Source organism: Chiloscyllium plagiosum, chromosome 28, assembly GCF_004010195.1.
Source record: "Chiloscyllium plagiosum isolate BGI_BamShark_2017 chromosome 28, ASM401019v2, whole genome shotgun sequence".
NCBI lineage: Eukaryota > Metazoa > Chordata > Chondrichthyes > Orectolobiformes > Hemiscylliidae > Chiloscyllium > Chiloscyllium plagiosum.
In genome coordinates, this window is record NC_057737.1 from 22,628,930 (window position 1) to 22,651,757 (window position 22,828).

The 22,828-nt window shown below is 40.1% G+C and overlaps 1 protein-coding gene across 9 annotated transcripts in view; it reads left to right on the forward strand.

The window, feature by feature from the left end:
* Window positions 1–22,828, forward strand: part of LOC122564034 (WSC domain-containing protein 1-like) — a 152,579-nt gene that overhangs the window by 61,924 nt on the left and 67,827 nt on the right. For 4 of the 9 annotated variants that reach the window (XM_043718493.1, XM_043718489.1, XM_043718498.1 and 1 more), the window contains 2 exons: window positions 7,110–7,156; window positions 10,175–10,892. In XM_043718493.1, the coding sequence (XP_043574428.1) occupies window positions 10,469–10,892 (424 nt within the window). In that variant the 5' untranslated portion in view covers window positions 7,110–7,156; window positions 10,175–10,468. Of the gene's footprint in view, window positions 1–7,109; window positions 7,157–7,681; window positions 7,737–10,174; window positions 10,893–22,828 lie in introns of all 9 variants that reach the window. The other 5 variants (XM_043718497.1, XM_043718492.1, XM_043718496.1 and 2 more) reach the window with 2 other exon arrangements.

Sequence of the window (22,828 nt, forward strand, 5' to 3'; positions counted from 1 at the left end):
TGTGCTCCTAATTGAAAAGCTATGTACACTTGGTTTCAGTAGAACTGAGGGAATGATGTAAAAGTTATAGATAATTTGAACATTCCTGCAGCATGACTGCTCCTGTTAATTCAAACACAGAATGAAAAGGAACCATGACAACAAATGGACAGCTCAAAGCACTCCTGGACAAAGCAAGGCCAAATGGATTGAAGCTGAAACCCGGAAAGCTTTGAGAAAGAGTTAGCAATAGCAGCTACATCTCCAGAAATGACCCCATTGCAGTGAAACATGTACTATAGCACCAGAAGAATGAGACAAAAAGGCATGTTAGAACCTCAAAGTTAAACGCATCAGCAAGTTTAAAGAAAATAATGAGCTTCTATTTATCAATTGTTGTTCACATTCTCCGATTAGTCAAGAGAATTTTGCAACCAGTGATTTTGTTTTTAAAGTGCAGCTGCAGTGAAGGAAGTAAATGAGCTGACCATTTTGTACATTTCTGTCATTAAGGAAGGAGATGCTGACAAAGGCATGGGTGACAGAGGAGGAAACATAGTCACCAGATGGCCCCTAGGTACTGGAACATTGCATTGGAGGCTTGATAGAGGAGATGGAAAATGACAGATGTGTATCTGTGGGCCATACATATGTTTAAAGGACAGTGTAAGCAGACAGCGACCGAGGTTAAACCAGGAGCCAAACCACATTGACCTGAAGCAGAGCCACAAGGAGTTCACTGACCTCACGTGGTCATGTTTATCATCAGTTGCCATATCTGACCAACTGGATCACAGGCCTCAGACTCTAGTCAATTCTCTACATCCCTTTCACTCAACAACTAACAATCTCGAACATTCATCACTGAGGCTATGTTTCGTTGGCAGGATTGAAAATATCAAGAGTGACATTCACAGGTGAAAGTGTCCTCATGCGTATTCCTCCTCCTCTTCCCTTCCCCATCATCCCAAACCCCTCATTTGTAAACTGCAGACATTTCTAAAATGAAGTCTGTTATTTTAAGTCCTCATTCTAATGAAACCTTAATCCTTATCCTTTCATATACCCAAGAGTGCAACCTGCTTATAGAATTCAGCCCCTTAAGTTGTAGCATCGCTCCAGACCATAGCTGGTCATTGATCTCAGCACGGTTTCCCTGCACTATCCCCCTTTACCTCTAGCATCAGTATTGAGAAATCTATTGATCTCTGTCTTGAACATATTTTTCAACTTGGCATTCACAGCCCTCTGGGTTGTAAACTTCCAAAGATTCACTGCCCAATGAGTGAAGAAATTACTCCTTATTCTAGACTCCACATTCAGAGGAAACATTCTTTCTTCACCTACTCTCGAGCCCTTTTAAGATTTTGTAAGTTTCTAAATTCTAGGAAATGCAGACTGTCTCCTCCATCCCTTCCAAATGGACAGCCTTGCTTCCCAGGAATTAGAATAGTTAATTTTGATTGCAGTGTATAGAAACCCTACAGTGTGGAAATAGGCCATTTGAGCCATCGAGTCCACACTGACCCTCTGAAGAACCCTTCCCCCTAACCTATGCCTCTGACCCTGCACTTCCCTCTATGTTAAGTCTATCCCTCCCCCTTACATAATAGGACCAGAAGTACACACAGTACTCCCCAAGTACAATCGAGAAAAGGTTCTATATAATTGAAGCAAAACATTCTTACTCAGATCCTCACAAAGGCCAGTAAAACATTTGCCTTCCTGTTTACTTACTGTACCTGCATGGTGACCTATGAACAAGGATGCCCAGGTTCTTTTGGACATTCATATTTTCCAATCTCTCACCATTTAGGAAATAGTCCACACTGCTGGCCCTCCTACCTAACCTCACGTATATCCACTTCATATTCCATCTGCCATGCTCTTGTGCAATTGCTTAGCTTGCCCAAATGTTTTGAAGCCTATCTGTATCATCCTCACAATGCACATTGCCTCATAGTTTTATGTTACTTGCAAGTTTGAAAATATCAGACTTGGTCCTTCTGTGTGGGTTTAGAGCCACTCCTGAGAGTTTGAGTTCAAGACCGATTTGTCAAGGAGAAGCCAAGTTCATCAACTGTCTTCATGCTTAGGTTTCTGTAGAATGTTGTTTATTGCATGTTAACATTATTTATACTTGCTCCATAAACTGAAGTACACCAGATTCAGAACTTACGGTTAATAGACTTTTCTATATTTTAACAGTTTACAATTTTATCCAGTTAACTCTGCCCATACTGTGGTATTTATACCCTGTGAGAAGTAGTTCTGTGACATCATTGTAAGGCTATTACAGGGTCCTAAATTTTTTACATTGTAATCCTCATCTCCACATCATTGATATAGGGTCCTAAATTCTGATACCCCACTGGTCACAACCTGCCGAGCTGAGAATGACCCACTTATTCTGACTCTATTTACTTCTTTTTGCCCTAATCAGTCCTCCATCTATGACAATATTGTAGCTCCTTAGCTACGTGCTCTAATGTTGTATACTGACCTCCTTGTTATTAGCCTTTTGAAAATCTAAGTATACCACTTATGATTAGATTAGATTACTTACAGTGTGGAAACAGGCCCTTTGGCCCAACAAGTCCACACCGCCCCGCCGAAGCGCAACCCACCCATACTCTTACCTTTACCCCTTACCTGACACTACGGGCAATTTCGCATGGCCAATTCACCTAACCTGCACATCTTTGGACTGTGGGAGGAAACCGGAGCACCCGGAGGAAACCCACGCAGACATGGGGAGAACGTGCAAACTCCACACAGTCGCCTGAGGCGGGAATTGAACCCGGGTCTCTGGCGCTGTGAGGCAGCAGTGCTAACCACTGTGCCACCGTGCTGCCCACTTATCTAAGTTCCCAATTATTTATTCTCACAGTAACATTCCCAAAATCTCTAACTTACTTTGACTAAAGAAGAAGTAATCATACTTAACAATGTTGACTCTGTCCAATCAGATCATTATTTCCTGTGTTCACTTATCATATCCTTCACAATAGATTCTAGTATTTTGACATTCAGGAAAAATACCATACTAATGGAAACGCAACAATGCAACTCTATTCCAGACATGAAGCAAAGGGTTCAGATGCAAATCTACTAAGACTGAATTTGCAGCTGGTGTGATACTGGGCTAGAACCAGGGATTGGGAAAAAGTAATGCTGATACCAGCTCACCAAAGAGTGAAGTTACACATGGGTTCCACCACAGATGTCTCAAATAAGGATTTTGATGGGCAGCCAACAGGAATAGTTGGTCGAAGTGAGCAAAGAACCTTGTTACATCCTCCAAATCTAACTGTGATCTGCCCCACTGAAAATTAGCAAGTAATGCTGCTGCAAATACTGGGGTAGCCCTGCATTGGAGAAGCGAAGGCAGTCTGTGAGAAAGTGCCAAGGGTGATTGGTGTACCCTTATGTATGGCATATTTTGATTTCTAATATTGCTTTGAAATGTTTGTCATGTGTTGTCATTTTTGCAATTGCACCCAACTGCAATGGTCAGTGACGGAGATAAACAATGGTCAGGTACTGTTGATGAAAGAGTTTTCAGACTTGCATTTAACAATATCAAAGTTGGATGAGTTCTTCCCAGAGAGCTTCGGCCAAGAAATTCTGACTAAAATGCATCTGTTCCTCTTCATTCTCTGCCCCTTGCTGCCTGCTGTAAATTTGGTGACCAAGACTGTCAGCTCATGATGGCTCAATGCATCACACAGCAGACCACCACAAATTTTGAACCCTGCTCAGCCAAGTACTAAAGTTTTCTCCAGATCACAACAAGCATTAGAATTGGTGCATTGACACAGCTATGGTCCATTCTTCCACTTTTTTTTTTGTGGAAACATAGTACGTGAAAGCTACAGCTGACATTTTGGAATGCTAAAGGCAGATTTAGCATTCAAAACACAGTTAGTAATATGTCCAATTTCTTGCTCGCAATCATGACCTAACATCCAAAAAGAACACAGCAATTCCTCACCATTACACAGCATATGTCAGCTGAGGCAATGCTTTAAAGTCCTTTAAATGGGATTTTAAGCTATAGCCTTCTATTGTAAAGTTCTATCATTAATCCAACTACAAGCAGTAATGCTGATAAAAGAGAACGGCTAATGTTGACGATTCAAAACCAAGAAAGAATATGTGGGGAAATTTGCAAGAGACCTGCCAGCACTTGAAAAGGAGAGAACATTTGAAAGGGTTTAGAAATCTTTATGAAACTTCAGGATACCCATACTTCTCCCCTCCTCAGTTCTTATTACTAAAATCTGAGTACAAGTTGTTAAGGAAAAAACAGAGCTGAGACAAACTATTCCAGATTGCTGTCAATATAGGTGTTTCATTCACAGCCATGAAGTGATCCCTATTTTAATTCTCACTGGAACAAATGATTGAAGGTGAAGGCCTGATAAAGCAACATGAGTTTTCACTGGTAATTATTTATGTAATGGCCATTGCAAATGCTAACTTATATATGGGCAGAATTAAACTTAGGAACCAGAGTTGTAGTATAATCAATGGAACTTTGTAACATTCAAATGAACAAACAAAAACGTTTAACACATTTCATACCCTGTGAGCTGACATATGGACAAAAGCAAAATACCATAGCTATTGGAAATTTGAACTTAGAAGAGAAAATATTAGAAGCACTCAACAGGTCATGCAGTATCTATGGAGTGAGAAACAGAGCTGATGTTTCAGGTCAATTACCTTTCATCTGAATAGTATTCATACACATGCACTGTATCAACATCAGTTTATATCAGTTCAATATCAGCCATGGCTTAGTAGTTTCAGTTTTGCTGTGAAGTTTGGGAATTCAAGTCCTTCCCTGGACGCTGGACCACAGAAATCTAGACTGATACCTAATACAGTGTTGCATTGTTGTAGGTCAAGAGTGGGGTGCTGAAAGAGCACAGCAAGTCAGGCAGCATCCAAGGGCCAGGAGAATTGATGTTTTGGGCATAAGCTCATCATCACATCTTCCTGATGAAGAGCTTCTGCTCGAAATGTTGATTCTCCTGCTCCTCGGATGCTTCCTGACCTGCTGTGCTTTTCCAGCATCCCACTCTTGACTCTGATCTATAGCATCTATAGTCCTCACTTTCTCCTGCATTGTTGTAGGTGCCATCTTTCACAGGTGATGCTAAACTGAGGCCCAGTCTGCTTTCTCAGATGGATGTTAAAGATCCCATGGTACGATTTCAAAGAAAAGCAGGGAAGATATTCCTCGTGTCATGGCCAATATCTACTGAAACCAGATTATCTAGTCATTATCACATTGCTATTGTGGGTATTTGCTCTGCAATAGATTAACTGCTGTGTAGTCTTCAATATAAGAAGGACCATAATTTTAAAATGCTTAATTGCTGTAAAGCATTTTGGGACAGTCTGAGATTTTCCTAATTTCTTAATGTCCAGACAGAATAATTTTTCTTCACCACTTCCTATTAATGTTATCTTCATTACTTAATCAATCAATTGCTAGAGACTGAGAACCGGTTTTACAATCCCAGTCATAGTCATAGTATCATACCACACAGAAACAGCTCCTTGAAGCCAACCATTCTGTGCTGAACATAATTCCAAACTAAACCAGTCCCATTGCCTGCTCCTGGCCAATATTCCTCCACACCTTTCCTAATCATGTCTTTTAAACATTGTAATTGTGCCCACATCCATCACTTCCTCAGGAAGTTCATTCCACATGTGAACACGTTGTGTAAAACATTTGCCTCTCATGTCTTTTTTACAATTTCTCTGTGCTCACCTTAAAAATAATTTTATTCAGATGATTCAGCAGAAGACTTGCCTGAGTTTAAAAAAAGACTGAAGCAAAACTTTGAATACTGAAAAGTTGAATATTTTAGACTGTTGTAGTCATGTGACCATGGGCCCAAACTTGGACTGTCTAAATTGACCCAGGGGTGGAAAAATCAGACCTAATAGAAAATTGGCCAAAACTAAATTAGACAGTGGGCAGCAGCTATTGGCCACATAAAACAATGGAAACCTCAAAGAGGTCACAAAGGTCCAGGGGAGCCAGTTATGACCAGTCTGAGGATTGTGTATTGGAGGAGTATTGATCAGACTTTCTGGCACCTTGACTTCCAGCCAGTGCCTGAGTATGTGCACTTCACACCTCCCCAGCACAGCAACAATGAAAGTGTTGGCATGATCCTGTTAGATGCTTTGAACCCACTTCATAACCCCGTTGGCCAAAATCCACAGACCATTCAGGAAGGCCTGGGATGAGGCAGGGTGGAGTTGGTGGCGGGGAGTGTGGAGTGTGAGGGCAGGAGAAATAAAAGCACACGCCTAGAAGCTACCCCTTCAGTGAGGACTTGTAGTGAGTCTTGTGGCAGAAGACAGTGTGGCAACCCAAGAAGTCCCAGAAGAAGATCCACACTGACCTCATGACACACCTTTGTGGAAGCGAGCCACCCACATTGGGGAGGAAGGAGGTTCCAATGGCACAGCTCAGGTGCTTGGATTGGTGTGGACGAGATCATTTTGCAGATGAATAGAGCTAGATAAAGTATAAATATTGTGGGAATTTGGGAAATACACACGTAGTGTTTTATTAAAAATTAAGTTGAACCGCAAACTATTCTGTGTTCCTTTGTCCACCTCATTGACAACAGCACTTGGGTAAAGTATTTTTAATACATAAACTGTTCGAATTGTCCAAGCAGGCAACACTGTCAGCATGTTGTTACTTAAATTCTATTCTTCCTTTGTACAAAAAACAAATGTCCATTTTAGGTCATGGGTCAATGTTGCTAAGGTCTCCTTCACTCAGACAGGGAGGATCAACCATGCTCTGGATGTTGCAATCTCTTTCCTTTGCAGTGTCATCTCCCTGTCATGTCTCTCTGTCTTTTTCTGTCTCTCTCTCTTTCTCTCTCTCTTTCTTTAATACATTTAAAAAATAACAGATGTGCCATTAATTCTGCCTTTAAGTGAAATTTATTTTTAGATTCTTCAACTGGGATTTTCTGTCACTAGATTCTTGACTTTATCCTCATCTTTTTCACACTTGTTGGATGTCCTTTTGGAAATTGAATGAGCCTTCTTGCAGTGTTTTTATTAACACTACCTTCTGTTTGCAGTGGTGCCTACAGAAATCCTGCTGACACTAGCCTCCAGGATGCATCAGGTTCGTTCAGTGCATCTGCTTTAGCTTTTAGGAGTAGAATATCATTTTAGCCCTACAGTCCAAAATCTAAATTGCAATGCACAACTATTAATATTTTCTGCAAATAGTCCAGCTATCTCTTGATTTAGTTGATCTCTGAACAATGACTTTACTGTTTATCTTTCGACTGCTTTCATTTTGAAATTTAGGTAGAGAAGAGAACTTTCTTTTCACATCCCATCTTTAAAATGGAACTGTGTGTGGCATGACTCTCCCCAGTCAGTATAGCTAATCACCACCAACGCAAAATCTGATTTAAATATTTTATTCCTACAAAAAAGCATTGGAGGAAGGTGGGAACAATTTAGAATTTAATAAAATACTTTTGAAAATGATCTGATTAATAATATTTTACTATAAAAATCCACAATTAAGAAACCTCCAGTGGTACCGCCAAATAAAATGACTGATGTGCCATAATTCTTTAGTTGGGATTTTCTATCTTTTGATTCTTGACTCTATTCTCGTTCTTTTTCACACACTTAGATACCCTTTTGGAAACTGAGTGATTCTGAAAACATCTGTCCACTTTTTGGGGCAGGTAAATTGAATTGAAATTTAAATATCTGCACTATATCAGCTGATATGCTGACTTGCATTTGATCCATGGCTTCATATCAATGTATGCATTGAATCTCACCAGTCAGTTCTGAAGGAAAGCCACTGGGTATATCAATGTAATTGACTGCTGTCTTGTCTATTAACCACCCCATCCCTTATCACCACCACTTGGTCTAAATTCAAATTATAAATCAGGAAGGAGATATAGGACATTGAAATAATGGAAAAATACCCTTTACTGGAAGGTAAAAGCTTATCAGAAAAATTCAAACTGAGAAAGATAAAAGAAAGATACTTCTCCAACAAATATGAACCTATAGTGAGGGTCAGTTAGCTCAGTTGGCTAGATAAAAATGAGGATTGCAGATGCTGGAGATCAAAGTCAAGATTAAAGTGGTGCTGGAAAAGCACAGCAGTTCAGGCAGCATCCGAGAAGCAGGAAGGATTGCAGATGCTGGAGATCAAATTCTGGATTACAGTGGTGCTGGAAAAGCACAGCAGTTCAGGCAGCATCCGAGAAGCAGGAAAATTGACATTTTGGGCAAAAGCCCTTCATCAGGATGCGATTTTCCTGCTCCTCAGTTGGTTAGATGGCTAGAAAATAGTACAGAATGATCTCCATAATCCCTATTGATTTCATGATAGTGCATGGAGGACATATGAACCTATAGTGTAAATGTATAAACAGTGTCTTTAAAGATGCTGCAGTCTACCTAGCCTGTAATACACAATTAGAATATGAAATAAAATGAGCTTTCCATTCTTAATTTTAGGGAGAAACAGATGGTACAAAGATGTTTCAAAGATACAGGTTAGATGAATAGGCATAAGTTGGGAGATAAAGTATAATAGAGAAATGTGAGGTCGCTTAATTTCATCTCCATCTGTAATAAAGAACACAGTTGTAGTTGTAAAGTCAATTAAGCGAAGGTTCACTAGATCGGTTCTTGGAATGAGAAGGTTGTCCTATGAGTAAACTGGGTCTTTTCTGTTTGGAGATTAGAAAGGTGAAAGGTGATCTCATTCAAACCTATAAGATTCTGAAGGGATGTACCATGGTAGATACTGAGAAATTATTTGTCCTGGCTGGGGAAATCTAGAAAAGGGGTTGATTAGTTAGGAATGAAACAAAGAAGACTCTTCATTTTGGAATGATATACCACTGGGAGACGCAGATACTCTATCATGAATATACTCAGGGATGGGATAGACAGACTTTTCTGTGCTCATGAAATTGAGGGGATGAGGCAGCAGATGGGAAAGTGGAGTTGAGCAAAAGATGAGCTACAATCATACTGAATAGCAGAATAGACTAGAGGACTGTTTAATCTACTCCTCCTAAGTTTATGAGATATTAGGTATCATTTTAGGGAAGAGGAACAATTAGTTCCCCTGTATTTTTAAAGTCTTTCAGTGCATTAGTCAGGGGTAAATTTACAGTAATAGGATAGGGGAACGGTTACTCTTCGGCGGGTTGGTATGGACTTGTTGAGCCGAAGGGCCTGTTTCCACACTGTAGGGATTATATTCTACTCATCCCTGAGGCACAACACCACCATTTTGTGTATTAAATGTGGCCAGATCATAAATACATTCATGCAACTGCGGTCTGTTCTGTTCAACCTCCATAAACTGCTTGAGAGTTAATTGAGGCAATTCTTTTTCTGACTCTTCCTTTTTTGAAAAGTGTGATCTTGGTATCATTTCCACTAATATGATGCAGAGTGGAAGTTACAAATCGACCTCCTTCTGAGCCAAAGTGCATTACAGAACCCAAAAGATATCAACTGAAAGGAAGTAATGCCTTTAATTTCATTTGAGTGATGCTTTGCTATACATTACTGTGGAAATGCAAGAATATGAATTAGTAGCAGGAATAGACCACTTGGCTAATTGTGTTTGCTCTGCCATTCAAGATCACAGCTGATCTGATTACTCCACATTTCCACCTACCAGACAACCTTTCACTCCACCCTTACTTAATCGGAACCTCACTCCCTCTGCATTAAAAATATTCAAGGACTTGCTTCCACTGCCATATGAAGAGGAGAGTTCCAAAAGCATGACCCCCGTATGAGAAATGAATTCTCCTTTTCTCAAAATGGGAACCCCCACTTTTTAAACTGTGGTCCCGTCGATGCTCCCACATGAAAAAACATATTTTCCATGTGCTCCCTGTCAAGACCCTTCATGAGTTTCTATGTTTCAAATGAAAAGGAAATGTTAACTTCAGTTACACTACAAAGAGGAATATATATCTGTAAAGTTATTGTTATTTCATGGTGTGTAAATCATTCAGAATAGTTCAATTTTAACATGTGTTACTGCAAAGAAGCTGTGAAATAATTGCAGGTCTGCTTACTGGAAGAACATAATGCTGAACAGTAGTAAGAACAAATTCTCTCTCTTTCTCTTTAGGTTTCTACTTTTGGACTTATTCATCTTCCTCATAATCCTTTGGTCAGGCCTCACCATGCATTGGTTAACCACCTGCCAGAAAGGAGAGCACTCTACCATGGAAGCTGTATTTTTTCAGTGTTTGGAAAAGTCACACATTTACATGTGGTGATGTGTGCTGCTCCATTGATGCTGATCAAGGAAAAAGAAGCGCAAGCTTAACAAAATGCAGTGTTTTAAAGCCCTCAAAAGGATGGAATGATTGCCAGCTTCAGAGTCTAACAGTGCTTAAGGTGGAAGCTAGGGGGAAAGGGCATGGCCAAACCCTTTGTTCGAGTACAGAGATTTCTCCGGTGGACACCCATACTTTTCGTTTTCCTCATTGTGGCCTACCTGATGGCTGGCAGCCTACTGCTACTGCAGCGATCAGGTTTTTCCATACAGCTAGGCCCACGTGGTGTCTCCAACAGTCAGCCAACATCTGCCACAACTATCCTAGACAAAGCTATTTCAGATCCTGAAACAGCATACAGCCTGAAGTACAAATCCAAAATGCCAGTTAGCATGCAGGTGTGGGACGAGCCAGTTATGAATAGGAAATTTGGACCGCGTTGGCTGATATCAGGACATCCTGAAATTGGTCATTTGAGAAGGAGGTGGTTTAACAGCTTTGTGAAGGAACAAGAGCCAAGGCAAAGACTGGAGATTGGAACAGTAAAGAAAACAACTGGAAGTAAAGGTAACAATCATGTACAACTATTTTTGTTTACTTTCTGTTATTTGTGTGACTGTTTCAACAGACCAAACATATATTCCTTTTTTATTGCTTCCCATTTTGTGTAACGTTCCTTTTACTTCGACAAGAAGCAGCACTGAAATGTGAGCTTTAAAGTGGTATTGATGACATAGTAAATAAAAACCAAAAGAACTGCAATTGCCATAGAAACAAAAACAGAAATTGTTAGAAAAGCTCAGCCAGTCTGGCAGTGTCTGTGGAGTGAAATCAGAGTTTTGGGTTGAGTGACCCATTCTCGGAAGATGTGGCACTTGTCGAATGTAGGGAAGTGGTGTTCAGTATAGTAACTGGGAATCTAGATGGTGTAAATTGCAATTTAGTTAACAAATGAACACTAAGTAATAGACACCATAACTTGTTATGTGATCTCAACACTTTTATACTTGAATGGGGTCTGCATATGTACTTTAAACTTTGTCTGCATTTGTAAAATGCCACTCTTTTCCATCATTGCATGTACTTTGCTTCCTTGATTATTGTTGTCATGCCTGAAAGTAGGCTTTATTTCACACAAACATTGACTCCACATTAATAGACTAGCTGTTGATATTGCATATTGGAGAATGAATTACCAGTAGGGGTAACCAGGGCTGAGAATCTAAATCATTAAGGAAATGGCAAGGATAGTTTTTATCTTCAGTACTGGCTGCTAAGCTGCTGTGCCAGACTCTGCCCGATTATTTATTTCAAATTTCCTCCTGTTAAGATTAAGTGAGATGAAAATGGGTGAGTGATCTGCTTTGCCAAGTTATCAACCAGAGAGTGAAGGTAACAATCATTCCTTGGAGTGTGGGACCCATGAAAGTAAATAATTGAAATCACAATGGATTCTCTTCATCTGAAAATACCTCAGGATCTTTTGAATGACTGGGATAAGTGAGAAGATTGGAGAAAGTCAATGAGAGCAATGACTAAATTACTTCCTTACACCACACTGAGGAAGAGGTTATTTGGCCTAGTTATTGATTCTGAATTTATTCAACAGGGAATAAAATGTTTCAAATTTGCTTTTGACTTGCCTGGTTAGTCGTCATTGCTGACGAACAGACATTGCTGTGAGTGAAACAGTTTTCTTGTTTCCAGGGTGTGTTTTGTCCTGCTGTACAAGCTGTCTGCTTACATTTTTCCCCACAGGAAGATGAGCTGCAGCTGTCAGCCAGAGAGAGAAAGAGTAACGTTAGCTACATTTCCTCATGACTGCCCCTGATGTGACTTCATTGTTGGTTGACAGGAAGCAGCATTGCTATGGGGGTGTGACAAATGATGCCAGTTTTTCTCTCTCCTCATGTGGAGTGCCCTAGTAGCACAGGACTCCAGTAAGTGGCCTGGGCAAGAACTGTAGCAAACAGAACTCTAACTAAAGGATTTTTTCAAAGTCATATCATTCTAATCCAAACTCCCTGGTACTTCTGTGCCACTGGGTTATAAATGAAGTGTTAAGTACATTTGACAGGTGTATGCCTTCAAGTTTAATGGACTGTTTCTCTTTTTCTTGTTCTAGCCAATTATGAAAGGTTTCAGACTTTTTTTTCTTTGTGGTCTAGTACAGTTAAAAAGAAGCAAGCACTTACACTTGTCTATTTTTAAAATTGCTGTACGTACTTCGATAAAAGTTGATTTTGTCTCCTATGGGTACATTCTCCTAGGCCCAGAGCTTACTAGGCCTGGAGGCAGGAAGCGAACTGAATTAGTTGCAATTGTGGCTGACTTACCAAACATAACCTAATAAAGTTCTAGGTGGGTAAGCCCAAGCTCAGCCATCCTGCTCTGCCATCGATTAGTGAGCACTTGAGGGACTCATCCAAAAGTCATGGATGTGGGCATTACTGGCTGAGACAGCGTTTATTTCACGTCCCTAGATGAGAAGATGGTAGTGAGCTGTCTTCTTGAAATGCTGCAGTCCACCTGCTGTGGGTAGACCCACAATAGTATTAGGGAGGCAATTTCAGGATTTTGAAGGGAATTAGGGAGGCAATTTCAGCTTTGAAGGGAACATGCAGCAGGTGGTATGCCCATTTTAACAATTGGTCTTTCCCTTCCAGTTTGAAGTGGTCTTTGGTTTTGAAGGTAGTGAATAAGGAGTTTTGGTAAATTTCTGCAGTGCATCTTGTAGACAGTTCACTCTGTTGCTATTGAGCATTGCGGTATTAACAGGTTGGATGAAAATATCTATACTATTTGAGTTATAACAATCTGAACATTTTATTGTACTTAATGAAAATAATTGAAGATCCTTTATTGCAAAGATCTGAAAGAGCAATACCTGCTTTAGCCTCAGTTGTAGATTTTTAATCTGTTTATTCAATGCAGTAGTATAAGCTATGTAATACATGCAGGCTGACTGCAATCCTTGTAAAGCTACTGCTCCAGCCCTTGGACTGAAACCAATCTGATCTAATTGGAAGCCAACCAACCTTACAGTTTATGCTTCAGTAATGTTTGACATAGTGAAATGATTTGATTTCTCCACTGCACTAAAACCTCTCCTGTTTGAGTCCACTCCAGTTGCTCCTACCCAGGCCTATTCTTACAAAGATTGTCCTCCCACAAGCCTGCTTCTGCCCCCAAGACTGTTTGTGTTGTTCCTGTGCCAGCCACTGCTCACCACGTCCATTTCAATTGCTCATGTGCAATTCATGACTTTTTCAGCTGAAACAGAAATATAAATTGTCCATCCTGAGTATATGTTTTTTGCTGAAATCCTAATATAACCTTTCTGCCTGAATTTGCACTGTTTTCATGTCCTGAGCCTGATGATCTGTGGGAGTCATCCACTTGCATTATCTTACTGGGTGTGAAGTAAAGTTAACTATTCCCTTACTCTGGAGGGTTTGGGTTGTATGGAGAAGTTGGATAAGAATGGAAATTGTCATTTTCCTAGGTCAGGGAGTTCAAGATTACAGGACATACTTTTAATGTGAGAAGAGAAAGATTTAAAAGGGACACAAGGGACAACTTTTTCACACAGGATGGTTCATATGTAAAATGAACTGACAGAGGAAGTAATAGCAGCAGGCACAGTTACAACAGGCGCATGAATAGGAAAGATTTAAAGGGATATGGGCCAAATGTAGGCAAATAGGACTAAATTACGCTTGGAAACTGGGTTAGCATGGACCAGTTGGATTGAAGAGTCTATTTCTGTGCTGCATGACTCTGAATCTATGCCTTTATATTTGTTACTTAACATGCGCCTAAGGAGCGATGACATCACACCGCGTGGAGCTGGAGCCTGAATGTGTAGGGTTCAGGAAGATGTCCTTTAGTTACCATCCATCATATATAGTTATGTTTAATAAAGCCTGTTAATGTCCCCTTACAAGAATGTGGACCTGATATTGCTGCATAATAACAGATGGTGCCCATGGAACTGGAGGCAAATGGCTCCTGATGCAAAGCCCATAGGCAGCATAGTGTTTCAGCTGAAGGACCAGACCAGGCCAGCGATCAGACCATAGAAGTACCTGAAGAGAAACACCACACTGGCAGGATCCAGTCAGCAGCAGGATACAGAGAGCAACAGGCTATATGGTCCCTCTGGCTGCCAAACTGTAGAGAGGAAAATGTGATGCAAAAGCTGAAAAAGCACAGCAACACTCAAGAAGTTAGACATCATCTAGGATAAAGCAGCCTACTTGATTGGGACACCCTATCCGAAACCTTCCAAGTTCACTCACTTTTTCATCAATGCAGAGCAAACTGTTTGTACCAGCTACAGAATGCACTGCATTAACACTCACCAATATTGCTCAACGGTAGCTTCCAACACTCTACCATCTTGAAGAATGGGGGCAACAGATACATGGGAACATCACCATCTGCAAGTTCCAGTTTGAGCTACATAACTTCCTGACTTGGAATTATGTAGCTGTTTCTTCACTGTTGCTGGACCAAAATCCGGGAATTTCTTCTCCAAACAGCACTGCTGATTCTACATATGCCTCAAGGACATGCAGTGGGTCAAGAAAGCAACTCGCTGCAACCATCTGAAGGATAATTAAGGATGGGTAATAAATGCTAGCCCAGCCAACAATACCCGAATATGAGTAAACCCCTTCCAGCATTAAAGGATTCGCGTGAAGATCTGATTTATTAATTCCCAAGCTTCATCCTTTTAGGACAAAACAAAGGAGACCTAAGAAACTGATAAATGACGGGGAAAGAGAATGTGAGTGCAAGCTAGCAGGAAACATAAATGCAGACTGTAAAATATTCTATCGATTTTTGAGATAGAAAGACATAGCTTGCACAAGTCTGGACCCATTATAGGAAGGATAGTAGAATTTATAATGAAAAACTGAGAAATGGCAGACAAATTGAACAATTACTTTGCACCTATTTTCAGAACAGAAAATACAGACAATCTCCCAGAAACACTTGGCAGCCAAGGATTTGTGCGATCATGGAACTGAAATAAATTAATATTAGTGAAAAGATAGGAAATGAAAAATAGCTGAAACGAGGGTTGATAATTTTTTTGAACTAGATGAGTTTCATCCCAGAGCATTGAGGAAGTAGTTACAGAGGTAATAGATGCATTTTTCATAATTCTATAGATTCTGGACAAGTTACTGCTAATTTGAAAATGGAAACTATAAACCTATTATTTGAAGAGAGAAAGAGGGAGAATGGAGAATTATAGACCTGTTAGTTTGATGTCAGTTGCAGAAAGAAATTGGAATCAATTATAAGGAATGTAATAACTGTAACTGGCCATTAAACCATCTCCTAACCCATTGCCACAATTTTGGAACAGTTTAGTCCATTGAGTCAAATTATTTTATACCAGCAGCATTGTAAAAGTACTTATTTTGCATAAAACATTCATAATTGACCAGCTAAAGTTAACAGTCTTGTAATTATTGGGTGATGCCATCAATTTTATTAATAGCACTAACCTACCAGTTTGAGGTACAATCTGTTGGAGTGAGCATGCTAGGCAGAAGCCTGTCAGAGTTAGTGCTGTCAAACAATGTTTATTTCTGCAGAATACTCCTCACTGATTGCATATGATGTCCCAAACCCAGATGTTAAGTATAAGGGCGGCACAGTGGCACAGTGGTTAGCACTGCTGCCTCACAGCGCCAGAGACCCGGGTTCAATTCCCGCCTCAGGCGACTGACTGTGTGGAGTTTGCACATTCTCCCCGTGTCTGCGTGGGTTTCCTCCGGGTGCTCCGGTTTCCTCCCACAGTCCAAAGATGTGCAGGGTCAGGTGAATTGGCTATACTAAATTGTCCGTAGTGTTAGGTAAGGGGTAAATGTAGGGGTATGGGTGGGTTTCGCTTCGGCAGGTCGGTGTGGACTTGTTGGGCCGAAGGGCCTGTTTCCACACTGTAATCTAATCTAATCTAATCTAAGGGTAAACTTAGCCACCTCAGGCTCTAGGCAAGCTGCTGGGTTTGATTTGAGCATGAATTTGATTCACTAAATAAGTTTTCAGTCTTGATTTCTGCTGAAAGCCATGCAGGATTCAAAAGTGAAAATAATCATTTTGTAGCCGAAAGGATAGTAGATAGGTAGCCAAATGATGCCAATGAAGGTAGAGGAGATTTATCTAAAATCCAAAAGAACAGCGGATGCTGCAAATCAGAAACGAAATCAGAAATTTCAGGAAAAAACTAAGCAGGTCAGGGAGCACCTGTGGAGAGAAAACAGTTAATGTTTCGAGTCCAGTGACCCTTCTTCAGAATTGTCCTGAACAATCAACAGTGGCTACATGATTGCCATTAGGGCAGCTCCTTATTCAAGATTTTATTGAATTCACATTTCACGTTCCATAGAGGCATTAAAACACATCTCCCTAGAGCATTGTCCTGTGGTTCTGGACTACTAGTCCAGTGGCATTACCACTACACCAACGCCATCCCTCAGTTTTGAGATTTTTTTTAATTATGACTAAAACAAAACTATAAATAGCTATATTTCAGAAGTACCTCAAATCTTCTTTCTATAAAATGTTTCCAAATATTCATAGAATCCCTACAGTTTGGAAACAGGTCATTTGGCCCAACAAGTCCACACTGACCCTCTGAAAAGTAACCCATCCCCCAACAGTTACACCTTACTAATGCACCTAACCAACACATCCCTGAACACTATGAGCAATTCAGCATGACCAATTCACCTGACCTGCACATCTTTGGATTGTGAGAGGAAACTGGAGTACCCAGAGGAAACCCACGCAGACACTGGAAGAATGTGCAAATTCCACACAGTTAATCACCTGAGGCTGGAATCAAATCTGGGTCCTTGAAGGTGTGAGGCAGCAGTGCTAACCACTGAGCCACTGTGCCACCCTATAATGTCTTTCAGAAGTGTCTTTGAGAGAGAGGGTCATTTAATTTGAATAATGCATAGCAAGCTCCAGAATGGACATGCAAGGCATGCTGATAGGCATCTATAGTTTCTAAATGCTGTCTGCCTTGAAGTTTTCACAATTTGGTTATTAAATTGCCTAACATCTCCATGATATATATGAATTATTTCTGGTGCTCAGGTGAGATTGCTATTTATTTACCCAACTGCATTTACAGTATTCCCTTAACTAGGTCCTCTCTAATGTTAAAATTTGTTTATCCTAATGAATGTAAACCATTCCTCCAGGAATGCAATTGCAGGAAGTATTTTTAGAGTAGTAGCAATCTTAAAATAACATATTTTAAGGTAGGAAATATCATGGAGACCTTCACAAAGTAGTGAGAAAATTACAATTTTTTAAATTTGGAACTTTAGAAAGGATATGATACAGACTGCAGTTCTGAATAAGTAGCATTTTATTGCATGCATGGGGTTGGAATGAGAAGGGCACTGGAGGATTCGAGTGCTGCAGTAATGGTTGAGGACTTTCAGTGAAATTGGGCACGAGAATATATCACAAGAGCAAGACATGGGGACAAATTACTGCAGATGGTGGAATCTGTAAAACAGCAAAGCTGGAAATCACAGCGAGTCAGACAGCATCCATGGACAGAGCAAGCTAATGTCTCGTGTCTTTAAGGCCCTTTATCAGAGCTGGATGAGAAACATTAGCATGCTCTCTCTCTCCATGGATGCTATTTGACCTGCTGTGATCTCCAGCATTTGTTGTTTTATCACAAGAGCAACTTTGGTGGAGGTTTAACTGGAGATGACCTTCATGCTCAGTTGAAAGTGAAGACAGGTGTTGGGCACCATGTGGGACCTTGAGAGATAAGTGAAGTAGGGCACTGGTCCTCAGATCAGAATTGAAAACTGATGGGTTGCTAACAACATAGTTAAATTTTGTTATGATGACAGTAATGGATTTTCCACAGAGATACCCTATACTGTATTGAAATGGCCTTCGAGAAAATCCCAACTGAGTCTCAATGTGACTGTGACCAAGCTAAATGATACTTACTCATCCTTCTCTATCTGTAGCTTTCAACATAGCTGACCGCACCATCCTGTTTCACAATCATTCCCCTGTTGAACCTCCCCTTCTGGACCTATTCTTATAAATTGAATTGTAGCATCTGTGATCACCTCTTTCCACTTATCCTTTTTACATGTGGAGTACATCAAGGATTTAATTTCCTTCTGTTTCGCACATAGCTGCTTTCAAACATATCTGTTTCCATGTGTGAATTGATGACAGTTTTATCTTACCAGCATCTATCTCTTTTGATCTCTCCAGTGCCTCATATTGCCTGTCCAGCATCCAGTATTGAATGAGCAGACATTTTCACCAAGTAAATATTGGGAATAGCAAAGCTACTGCCTTTGGATCTGGAATTCCTTCTCTCGAACTCTGCCTGTCCACTGCTCTTCTCTATTAAGATGCTCCTTAAAACATACCTGATTGGTCAAGCTTTTAGTCATTTGTCTGACATTTCCTTCTGTGTTTCATTGTCAGACATTTGTAATAAAACTTTTGTTAAACGCCTTGGGAATTTTTGCTACATTTAAGATATCATATAAATGTTAAGTTGTTCTTATTGCTTAATATACAGCAAAAAACATCAGCAAAGGTTTCTCTCCCACCACCACTGAGAAGTGTATATTCTGTCATTTAAAATTACCCATGATTTTGCTGATTTTGCATTGGAGTTTAACATGGCATCAAAAGAGTCTTTGCAAATTGCAAGTTTTTCTTTGGTTTCATTTAGTCCACATGTATGGGTTACAATTCGTTGAAATGTCGGATATTTAAGTACAATGCAGTGTTTGGATCCTAAGTACATTTCCAGTCTCAGTGTGCTGTCAAGGCAGGATTACAAACAAAGTTTTATGTGTTTCTTGACAGAAAATGAGTTTGAGTGAGAAGAGATTAGTAAATGAATCATTCTTAGTGCTTTCACACATTACCTAGCAACTGGTCATAATGTAGAAGTAGCATTATCATGGGCAATATAGTGTTTAAAGACATTTTTATAGAGTCTACTCTTAACTTGTGGTTACCTGTTTAGCTTTGTAAAGCAAAAACACCTACTGTTCAATTTTATTTAAATTGCCAAATTTCATTTATTGGGGATTTTGCAATGTCATCCAAAACATCATTGACAGAACCCCCTGATGGAATAAGTATCAGGGGACTTTATTTACTGATCCCTCATTCAATTTGATTTCTTTCTGATCAGTAATTCTTTGTCCATGTATCTACAACCCTGAAATTATGTATTTAACTTTTACTGTTGAAACTTACATGAGTCTGTATTTGTTTTTCTGATGTCCCAATCGAGTGAAATGTGTTCGAGTCTATGAAACAAAAAGACCAATAGTTTGATGCTTTGATCCTTGATTCAGGTGTAAAACAGGCTGTCCATTTGCAATTCCCATTTTGTGCCATTTCTGTCCATGACAAATTTCATCCCCCTTTTAATCTACAGTTTTCCCTTTCAGGCTTGAGTCTCAGAACTGAGAGTTGATGTAAACAACTTGGTTTAGCTTTTCCTTTCTATTTTGTGTATCAAAAACATGTTAAATAATACAGCTTTCACGCAGTGATTAAAAACAATGTCAGCAGGAGCGTTGGTCCTGCTGTGTACGCTGCTTCACTCATTTCTGTGAGGAAAGCAGGAACAGACAAGAATGTGTTTTGGAGCTGACATATATCTGAAAGGCAAATGGGGCAGATCATGGGGCTGTTAGTGCTTTACAGGAAACTATCCAACTTTGCTTTGTAATCTACAACCCGGGAGTTCTGTGTCTAAAGACTTTCCGGATCTATATTCAAAAGGATTTTTCTATTCAATAAGGAAGAGTATAGATGTAAAGAATGATCAGTTTCTTAGCACATGCTGTGACTGGATCCTAAAAATCACATTGGAAACAATAAAAAGGCAACTAAGTGAGGATTTAAGAGGAACGGTTTGATTTTAAAACTGGGAATGGAAAGCATGGAGGAATATTTAGTTTCTAAATGATTTGTGAATGCAGTGGAAAAGAGGAGAGTATCAATGCCTCACAGATGATGAGAAAGTGTTCAACAGGGTGAAGTATAAAGATTAAAATGGGGTGCAGCAGAGAGTCAGAGTTGATGGAAAGATTTATTGCAAAACTTTACTAAAATTAAGATGCAAGAGTTATTAAAAAGCTAACAAAATTGATAAAGTTCCAATGAGGATTAAGGCAAGAGTGTGTTATTTTCAGTTAGTTCTGGTGGAATAGAAGATGGAAAGTTGCCACCAACTGTAACAACACACCAAAGCCTGATCACCCTCCTCAACTGGGATACTCAGACTTTCAACAGCTTTCCAGTGGAGAACATGTAGTTACACGATAACTGAGAGCTAATTGCCAGTTTTTACGGGCGGTACGGTGGCTCAGAGGGGCGGCACGGTGGCTCAGTGGTTAGTATTACTGCCTCACAGCACCAGGGTCCCAAGTTTGATTGCAGCCTTGAGTGACTGTGTGTGGAGTTTGCACATTCTCCCCATGTCTGCTTGGGTTTCCTCTGGTGCTCCGGTTTCCTCCCATAGTCCAAAGATGTGCAGGCGAATTGGCCATGTTAAGTTGCCCATAGTGTTAGGTGCATTAGTCAGAGGGAAATGGGTCTGGGTGGGTTACACTTCGGAGGGTCATTGTGGACTTGTTGGGCCAAAGGGCCTGTTTCCACACTGTAGAGAATCTTAAAAAAAGACCGGGCAGGTTGACTTTGATTTGTGAAAACATTGTCCTGGAGAATGACTAAGGGAATAACTAAGGGAATAACTGTCACCTAGCTTGGTAAGTTGAAATAGGCACAATGTGTGTACATTGGTGTAGCGTGAGAGGAAGCTAGCTAGAGATGGGAAACAGGTAGCAAGAGTTTCCATTGGTATCTAAAAACGAAAAGAGTAAGTGTTGGCCCTCTAGAGGGTGAGAATGAGGGGTTAGTGAGAGATGATAAAGAAAAGGTAGACATAGTTAATAAATACTGTTTTCTGTTCTCACCACATGTGAAATAATATCCCAGTAATACCTGTAAATCAGAGGGTTGAAAGAAGAGAGGAACTTCATGAAAATTATGATCATTAGAGAAATGATAATGAGCAAATAATTGGAGCTGCAAGTTGTTAAGTATCTGAGTCCAGTTGGTCTTATCGCTAGAGTCTTAAACAAGGTGACTAATGAGGTGATGGATGCACTGGTGTTAAATTTCCAAAATTTGTTAGATTATGGAAAGATTCTATTAGAATGGAAAATAGCAAATGTGCTGCCTCTATTCAAGAAGGGAGTGAAGCTGAAAACAAGAAACTTTATGCCAGTTTGTTGGCATCTGTCATGGGATAGATGTTAGAATCAATCATTAAGGAGGTTATAACTAGTTGCTTGGAAAAACTAAAGGTAATCTGGAAGTGTCAGCATATCTATCATGGAAGGAAAATAATGCTGAACCAATTTGTCAGAATTTTTTGAAGGAATAACACATATTGTGAATAAAAGATATGTGAGGATGGTTGTTGTGAACACCACCACTAGGTGATGGAGAGAGCGCAGATGCAGTCTGTCATCAACTGAGAGCATATGACAGTTGGCCCAAAGAGTCTGCTCCACCATTCAATGAGATTGTGCTGATCTGATAATCTTCAACTACACTTTCCTGTCTTAGCCCCATAACCCTAGAATCCCCTACTAACTACAAACCTTTCTATCTCAGCCTTGAATATTCTTTTGGTTGATTAGCTCAGTTGGCTGAATGACTGGCTTGTGACGTAGACATGGATTCAATTCCTACACTGGCAGAGGTTACCCTGAAGGATTCTCTCCTTAAACTCTCCCCGCTTGAGGTGTGTAAGCTTCAGGTTAATAAACCGTCAGTTGTCTCTAAAGAGAGCAGTCCAATGGTTTGGTAAGACTGTGTTAATTTTATACTTAACAACACAACCTTGGCAGCTGTCGGTGATAAAGAATTCCATATATTCAGTACTCTCTGAGAGAAGAAATTTGACCTTGTCGCTGTCTTAAATGGTCCCTTACTCTGAGATTATGCTCTCTGGCCCTGAGATTCTCCCAGAAATGGAAACAACCTTTCTACATCTACCTTGTTAAATCTCCAAAGAATCTTGTGTGTTTTATTAAATTTTGTACTTATTCTTAAACTCCAATGAGCACAGGCCCAACTTTCTCAGTCCCTTCCCATAAGAATATTCCTCCATACTTTGGATTAACCTAGTGAACTTCTCTGAACTTCCTCCAATGCCAGTATATTTTACATAGGAGGACCAGAATTGTTCACAGTATGCATGGTGTGGTTTAGCTGGTTCTAGATCAGTGGTGCTGGAAGAGCACAGCAATTCAGGCAGCATCCGAGGACAAGCAAAATCGACGTTTCGGGCAAAAGCCCTTCATCAGGAATAAAGGCAGAGAGCCTGAAGCGTGGAGAGATAAGCTAGAAGAGGGTGGGGGTGGGGAGAGAGTAGCATAGAGTACAATAGG